Source organism: Tenrec ecaudatus, chromosome 13 (assembly GCF_050624435.1).
Source record: "Tenrec ecaudatus isolate mTenEca1 chromosome 13, mTenEca1.hap1, whole genome shotgun sequence".
Classification (NCBI taxonomy): domain Eukaryota; kingdom Metazoa; phylum Chordata; class Mammalia; order Afrosoricida; family Tenrecidae; genus Tenrec; species Tenrec ecaudatus.
This window is the reverse complement of record NC_134542.1, coordinates 66,875,188-66,883,968: the sequence shown is the minus strand read 5'-3', so window position 1 is coordinate 66,883,968 and position 8,781 is coordinate 66,875,188. Positions and strand designations below refer to the sequence as shown.

The 8,781-nt window shown below is 43.1% G+C and overlaps 1 protein-coding gene across 3 annotated transcripts in view; it reads left to right on the top strand.

Moving 5' to 3' along the window:
* Positions 1–478: 478 nt before the first annotated feature.
* Positions 479–8,781, top strand: part of METAP1D (methionyl aminopeptidase type 1D, mitochondrial) — a 90,215-nt gene continuing 81,912 nt past the window's right edge. For 2 of the 3 annotated variants that reach the window (XM_075529277.1, XM_075529281.1), the window contains exon 1: positions 496–546. Coding sequence is in view for 1 of the 3 variants with exons in the window: in XM_075529278.1 (XP_075385393.1) it covers positions 507–546 (40 nt within the window). In the remaining 2 variants the exon portion in view is untranslated. Of the gene's footprint in view, positions 547–8,781 lie in introns of all 3 variants that reach the window. The other variant, XM_075529278.1, reaches the window with a different exon arrangement.

Here is an 8,781-nt window from a genome sequence, read left to right as displayed (position 1 = left end):
CTGCTGACTAATGGAGACTCGGAGGCAGCCAAAGGGCAGCTGGTGACTTTGAAGCAGATTTTACCTTTCAGCTAAGTCCGGGGAAATCATTTGCAGCAAAGTGGTAGGCGATGTGAAGTACTATGGTGAACGCTAAATGGTGCTTTTTTTTTCTTCCCAACTTCATATTTCCATGCATCAAAATGTGGATGTTTATAAATACCGGATACCACGCTTACCTGACTGGCTTCTTCCATCCCACCTGGACGCGGGGGCTTGGAGCGTGCGCGCGAGCTCGGCTGGAGCCCGCCTCTCGCGGCCGGAGTCCCCAGCTGGCCCGGGTGCGGGCGCCGCTTCCGCGCGAGGGCTCCCGCAGTCAGCCCGCCGCGCGCACGCGCGCTTTGCTCGGGCTGCCCCGGCGCCGCGGGTTTTCGGCTGGGCGGCGACTGGACCGCTCGGGGGCGGGGCGGGGCGTGGAGGGGCGGGGCGGGGCGGAGAGCGCGCGCGGCCACGTGACCGGCGCCAACATGGCGGCGCCCAGTGGAGCCCACCTGCTCTTCCGCAGAGGTAAGCACCGCCGAGACAGCCCCGCGGGTGTTCGCGCCGTCGCTCGCTCGCTCCTGGGCGGGCTCAGGGGGCTGTGCACGGCGCCCAGACACCCCGGCGCGCAGGAAGGCACATCCGCCCTACGCCTCGCCACCACACTTCTCTGGAGCGCAGACGGGGAGCCTCGCCCCCATCACGTTACCGCGTGTCACCTTTGAGGATTACGGGATATTCCCTGAAGTGTTTGGGTTCTGCCCCCTTCAGTTGTGCGATTGGTGTTTCTTTGTTAGAGCTACGGTGAAGGGAAGCCGAAGATAAATTGGAAGTGCGCCCGAACACCCACCAGGTTTCTTTAAAACTAGCATGTTGACGCAATTACCAGAATACAGTTCCTTCTTTGGGGAACCATACAAAATATGACTATTCTGTTGTAGAGACTCAAAGTGAAGGGGAGGCAGAACGATGTTTGCGTAGGTTTAAATAGGTGTTAGTGTGAATGGTGAGCTTTCACTCAAGACACAACTATTGTGGGTGGATACAGTAATCTTTGTTGGAAAGAATTGTTTAAAAAAAAAGGAAAGAATTAAGTGGTAAGAAAATAAAGAATTAAGTGGTTTTAAAGACAGCAGGAAGAGGGGAACTACCATTTTTAGATGAGGCTACTTAGGCGTGTGTCATGGAGAGCAACAATGGTGAGGTAAATATTTTCATCATTATACCAAACCCATTGCCATTAAGTCAATTCCAACTCATTGTTACACTATGTAAGGTTTCCAAGACCAAATCTTTGCTGGAGCCAGACAGTCTCATCTTTCTCCTACAGAACAGCTGGTATTTTTGAACTGCTGACCTTGTGGTTAGCAGTGAAATGTTTATTCTACAGTGCCAAGAGCACTCCATTGGAATAGCAACTGTTTATTAAGTGCCTTTTTAAGGACTTGGTAACCTTACATATGCTAGCAATATTCCTACTGTGCAGACAAGGAAAGCAAGGGTAGAGGAAGCAGAATGGCTAAAATTCCATAACTGGTAAGACGCAAAATGTGCATTTGAAGAGAATGCTGATTAAAAAAATATATGTTAAGGCCTATTCCATAGAATGGCATGGCCTCTCTCCAAAGAAATCCACATGCAGCATTCAGTTTAGCACAAGTATGATGAGTGTACACAGAAGTAAAGGGGGTGTTTTCAGAGAGGAAGGTTGATAGGCAGATAAAGTTTAGTGTGTCAGTGTTGGTGGAAATGAGTAGTAAAGAGCCACAGGAATATTTGAATTGAGAGATGATAAGGGAAGATGATGTCGGCATCATTTTGGACTGATTAGAGGGAAGGGTAGCAGTAGACATGAGGGAGCAGCCTTGTGAAAAAGCTGTGATCTCTGTCTTGAGATCTAGACTCAAGTTCCCACTCTACTTACTAATCAGGCTAGTTTTCTGTTTCTTTTTTTGACAAGAAATAAAGACATCATTTAGACTTCATTTTTACAGGTAATAGGATTTTCTGGGGAGACAGTCAAGGTAAAGGTAGAAATATATATATACCATATATACTTGTGTACAAGCCAAGTTTTCTGCAAATTTTTAATGCAGTTTTTGTGGTAAAATTAAGTACCTTGGCTGATATTCAGGTTGGCTTATACTCGAGTATATATGGTGCATATATATAAATAACCTCTTTGTAGATTGCAGAACCATTGACAATTTGTTAAAAAACACTTCTGGTTTTTGACACATAGTGGTTGGTTCAAGCAATCTTAGGGAACGTAACCACAGGAAGTCAGGCCAAATTAGTGGTTCCTTTAACTCATCCCACTATACCCCATAATGCTGCTACAATCCAGAGGCAGAGCTCCTGGTTAGCAAAGGAAGGACAAATCCGGAGGGAAGGCTCTGGTAGCCGCCTGTTCACAGCTAGCCTAAAGCCAAAGACATTTCCAAGCACTGACTGCCACCCTCACGGCTCAAAATGAAGGATGAGTACATGGAGGTGTCTCTCTCCTTTTTCTTTCCCCTTGTCACCCAGCTAGATTGACAAAATAATTCCGTTGCAAATCTTCTTGTAACTGGACTCATCATCAGCATCAATGTGTACCTTTCCCACTTGGAATATTATATTTAACCTCTCAAGAAGGACACGGAGGTTTTTCTCATTCTCCCGCTCACTGTAGCTTTAAGCACAATATATCTTATACTTAGCAGTTTCTTACTCCATATCACTATCTGCATCCCTAACTAAAGTTGGTACATTTCTGTTGAATAGGAACCATAGCTTATATATCTGTTCTTTAAAAAAAATCATTTTATTGGGGGGGCTCTTACAAATCTTTTATTTTCTTTGTATTTTTATTTAATTAAAAAATTTTAATCATTTTATTGGGGGCTCAAACAACTCTTCTCACAATCCATACATCCCTCCATTGTCTCAAGCACATTTGTACATTTGTTGCCATCATCATTCTCAAAACATTTGCTTTCTACTTGAGCCCTTGGTATTAGCTCCTCATTTTTCCCCTCCCTCCTCACCTCCCCCCTCGTGAACCCTTGATAATTTATGAATTGTTATTATTTTTTTCATGTTTCATACTGTCCGACATCTCCCTTCACCCACTTTTCTGTTGTCTATCCTCTCGGAAGGGGATTATATGTATAACCTTGTAATTGGTTCCCCCTTTTTACTCCATCGTACCCTTACCCTCCTTTTATTGCTACTCTCATTATTGGTCCTGAGGGGTTTATCTGTCCTGGAATCTCTGTCATTCCAGTTCCTATCTTTACCAGTGTACATCCTCTGGTTTAGCCGGATTTGTAAGGAAGAATTGGGATCATGATAGTGGGGAGCATTAAAGAACTTTAAGAAAGTTGTATGTTTTATCGTTGCTACACTGTACCCTGAATGGCTCATCTCCTCCCCGCAACACTTCTGTAAGGCACTGTCCAGTTACCTACAGATGGGCTTTGGTTCCCCACTCCACACTCCCCCTCATTCACAATGATACGATTTTTTGTTCTTTTGATGCCTGATAATTGTTCCCATCAACACCTAGTGATCACACAGGCTGGTATGCTTCTTCTGTGTGGACTTTGTTGCTTCTGAGCTAAATGGCTACTTGTTTATCTTCAAGCCTTTAAGACTCCAGACGCTATATCTTTTGATAGCCGGGCACCATCAGCTTTCGTCACATTTGTTTATGCATTTTATAAGCAGACCTACACCTATGAACATGGCTCAAATTTAATGGTTTAACATTAAGCTCATTAATGACATACTGATTTGAGAAACTCTTAAGACTTGTTCTTTTCCATCATAGACTTAAAGATAGGTAGAAACTATAAGTAGTGATGGTGGGAAAGGGGAAGAGATAGGTCAGTGTCTTGGAACCAAGAGGGAAGGTAACAAGGGTCTTAAGGGCTAAAGTATTCCCAAGTATTATCACTGGCAGTAAACCCTAGACTCAGTGCAGAATCTCTACCCACGGGCCTAGGAACTCCCTCTTTGCTTAATCTCACACTGGTAGCACCATACTGGAATCCCTGTTTGAACTCCTGAAGCCACTATCCAAGATCCTTTGCTCAGAGAATGTCTGGGGAAGGCAAATAAGAAAGCATATTATTTCCTTTATACTTTTGTCCCTTTTCTCCTCTGAATTGATCTCTCCTGGCTTAACTCTAGCATCTCTGATTTCCTAGATTTTCATTAAGTTAATTTTCCAGGCTTCTAAGCATTAATACTTACTGGCATTGAGTCAATTCCAACCCATAGGGACCCTTATATAGGGTTTCTGAGGCTGTCCACCTTTACTGTATCAAACTACCTATACTTATCTCAAAAGTGTGTGTTTACAATTCTACCTCCACTACTAGAATCTGAGCTTTGCACAGGCAAGGATCTTATCTTCTTTATCTCTCTTCCCAGAGCCTGGAGCATAAAGCCTGCACTTAGTAGGTACTCAGTTTCATAACAGAGTGAGTAGAGGCCTTCAAAATGAAGCCTCCTATGGTAACATTGTGCACGAAAATTGGTGAATGATTTAAAGAGTAAATTGTCCTTAAATGTCAGTTTTCATCACATGGTAGGCTGAAGTAGTGAGGTTATCTTTCTTTTTCATATCCCACCTCCTTCCAAAAATAATTTAAGACAGCTTTACTTCTATATACCCCGGTGGCATAGTGGTTGGGCATTGGGCTACTAACCCAAAGGTCAGCAGTTCAAAATCACCAGCTGCTTCTGGGAGAAAACAGGGCTTTCTACTCCCATAGTTGCAGGCTTGGAAACCCACAGGGGCAGTTCTACCTGGTCCTACAGGGTGCCTTTGAGTTGCCATTGATTCAATAGCAGTGAGTCTATACCTGACGGCAATGGTCAAAAGTTCATTCCAGATAATTTGGTGAGTTACACTGATTGGAGATAATTGGGGGTGAGGGGGTGAAGGGGTGGGGGAGGTTGGGCTTGGTCAAGGGAGGACATCTGAAAGTGAAATTCTCGATATTTAGTCAGTATAGCCATGAGAAAGATGAGAGAAGTTGATGGAAGTAAACCGGACCTGTGTGTCCGCCCAACATGTAAGCAGAAAGACATCGTTGGTGGGAGTGTGGCCTAACCTAGTTTGGCTTTCCCAGAGGGCTATCTGGCAATCTGCATCAAGTTGTAAAATACAGCTTCATCAAACTGCTCTGCTTCTAGGAATTAATCCCCAGAAAATAATAGGATGAGTGTGCAAAGTATGCAAGAATGTAACTCTCTAAACATAATGAATGGGAAAGCTTGGAAATGCACTTCTCTAAGGGAATGGCTCAGAATTCCATGCAATAGAATAACTTGTAGCCATTTAAAAAGGAGGATTTATAGTTGTTGACATGCAGTAGGAGAACAAAAGCAGAGTGTGGAACAGGGAATGTGATCCTGTTCATGTAGAGTTCTATAACTGTCTCATATGCATAGAGACCTAAAGAAGTGTCTACTAAGTGCCGCCAGTTGCTCATTGTTCTGAATTCTAGATGGTGGAATTATACTGCTTTTTACTTTACTCTTGATATATTTGAATTTTGTACACTTAGCAGATACTCTATTATCCAAATCAGTGAAAGTAAAAAAAGTTTAGGGAAATATTTACTTTCCATATTCTGTACAACTTAGCAAGCTGACTGTGTGGTTTACTGTACAACTTAGCAAGCTGACTGTGTGGTTTACTGTACAACTTAGCAAGCTGACTGTGTGGTTTACTGTACAACTTAGCAAGCTGACTGTGTGGTTTACTGTACAACTTAGCAAGCTGACTGTGTGGTTTACTGTACAACTTAGCAAGCTGACTGTGTGGTTTACTGTACAACTTAGCAAGCTGACTGTGTGGTTTACTGTACAACTTAGCAAGCTGACTGTGTGGTTTACTGTACAACTTAGCAAGCTGACTGTGTGGTTTATAGCACAGGGAAGAGAGATCTTAAGATTCCCATGGCCCAAGAGTGGTTTGCGGTAATTACTCGCACACACTCAGCAATGAGACGGACTGACACCGTGGCTACAACGGGGGCCTCAGGCAGCAACAACTGAGTCCGATGCAGCAAGAGTCTTGTCCTGTTGTGCAGAGCGGTCCTTGTGCCTGGGAACCCACTTCAGACATCTCACAACAGCAACATAATTTAAGATGTAGATCATGCTATTACTGTCTTATTCACCAATGCTTATTTTGTTTTAACAACTATAAAGACGTGTAAGAACTTTTATTTACTGTGACTTTAGTTTTGCTGAAGGTCTTAGATTCCTCCACTGAAAATTCTCTTGTGAAACTGGTTATTTAAATATATATTAAATATATAATATATTACCTCCAGCTAGAAGAGAGCTTGTCGTGTATTATGAATTTAGACTTTTGTCAACTTACTCGAGATTCTAACCAGTCTCACATGACTTCTGCAGGAAAATGTGTCCTTCATTTTGCCAAGTCAACTTAGAAATAAACTTTAGGATTCAGTGCATTGGTGATTTGGAAAATACTAACATTAACAAGGAGTTTTCTGTGACGTACTTAAATTCTGTTTATGTTGATAACCAGAGGATGTTAATGGATTTTGCTGTGTGCTGTATTTTCAAAATACACTCAAAGTCTATTGTTTTATGGCTTGTTGCTGCATAGTTTGAAACAGACTTAGACTAAGGTGTCTAAAGGATCTGCGTCCCTAAAGCCATATGTGTTCTAATGCTCCCCCCAGCTTGATGCGGACGCAGATAACCTCCGTCTTCCATTGGATGATAGAGTTTAGCGCGTAGTACCGGGTATGTAGACTCCCAACAATGAATGGTATGCAGCTCCTTAAGGAAAGATGATAGTGACCTTTATCTCTTGACATGGAATAATGTTTGCAAAACACATTGTTGCTAAAAAGTTATTTATAGAACAATATAACCCCATTTTGTAAAATCAAATATCCAAATGCGTGTGTGTTTGTGTGTGAGTGAATATACATCGCTCCCAGCAGAGATGGAGAAAATGACGTTAGCCCAAATGTTCATGGTCTCTTGTGACCCGCTCTCCTGCGAATCAGTGTAAATGCTGTCCATACAGCATACCTTAGGGAATGTTCCAAAGATGAGAGAGGAATGATAGGTATGCAGAGCTTCATTTGAACATCATAGCATACAGTTAAAATTGCTTGTTCTTGTAGAAACTGGACTTTTTCTTTTTTCTAAATTTTTAATATGGAGAATGTCAAGCATACACAAAAGTTGAGGGAACAGTACCGTAAGCTCCTGTAGCTGTCCCCTAGTCACAGTACTCATCACTGTATAGCCACTCTCGTTTCATCTGTACTCCCTGCCGTGTGCCCTCTCCTCGGCTGGATTGTTTTGAAGCATAAGATTGACATCATATCATTCTATCTATGTTTTTCATTATGAATCTTTAAGAGACTGGGAGCCTCCCCCCCACCCTTATATACTATAGTTACGAGTTCCAGAACTTCCATGCTTTAGAAAAATAAATTCATTCATCGTTTTATTGAGGGGCTTTTACAGATCTTGTATCAATCCATAAATCAATTGTAATAGAAAGCATCATCTTTCTCCCAAGCAGCCACGGTGGTTTTGAACTGCTGACCTTATGGTTAGCCGCCCAACTTGTATTCTCTATGCCACCAGGGTGCCTTCTTCTTTTTTTAATAGTTATCATTTTCATTTCTTCAGAGAGTCTCACCGTGTACTCATTATGCCCATCCTTTTCTTTAACTACTTGAACACGCATAGTTATGCATGTAAAATACACAGAAATACATGGTAAAAATAAATATGTGAAATGAAACATTGGTCTATTCAACATGAACATGCATATTTCTAATAGTTATGGTAAAGTCCTTGTCTTCTTATTTAATCATTGGAGTCATCTCAGGGTTGGTGTCTGTTTTATTGACTAGTTTTTTTCCCCATGTCAGTGTGGGTCAAAACTTGCTTGCTTCTTATGTGTGTTAGACTGGGTTCTCTAGAAGAGCAAAACCAGGTATGCTCTTAGGTGTGTGTATGTAGAAAGAAACTTATATCATGAAATGGCTCGGACGGTGGCAAAAGTAGGAATAGTCAGTTGTGTCAGGTCCGTGGATCAGATGTGAAATCAGGGGCTTCTTTTGACTCATCAACTTGAGAGGACTGATGAACCAGGAAGCAGGAAGATGATACAGGACTGAGGGCTGAAGCGGGGGGGTGGGGGGTGGCAGAGAGGGGGGTGCTTGCAGGAATGGCTAAGAAGTTGCCCTGATCAAAGAACTGTCGCCCGAGTCAATCTTTTTTTTCCCCTGCTGATCCTGATCCCGATCCTGAATTGTAGCATGTTACTCCCCCAATCAGCCCCATAGTCTTGAGTATGGTCACTGAGATCTTGGGGCCACTGCAACAAGTGATTAACTCCAGCAGAGAAGCCGAGAGCTCTGTGAGAGGGCGGCTAGCATCAGTGTTGGTAAAAAGGTTGGAGAGTGGAGGTATGTGTGACCCTCATGTCCTGGGGCTCAGCCTTGATTCTGATTCTGCTCCCTGCAGTAAACGGCAAGGGAGGCCATACCTGACCGCCTGTGGCCTCCCTCAGCCCCAAGGCAGGGGTCAGATGTGCCTCTACTCTACATCCTTCTGCCTCTATTCTGACATCAACTGTTCTTCCCACAGCACTCTACATCTGGCGAGGTTCTGTAATTTGTAGCAATGGCCATACAGAACTCACAGACAGTCAACTCCCGGGCAAGACTGTTGACTCGGGAAGTCAGTAGCTTAGTACCACAC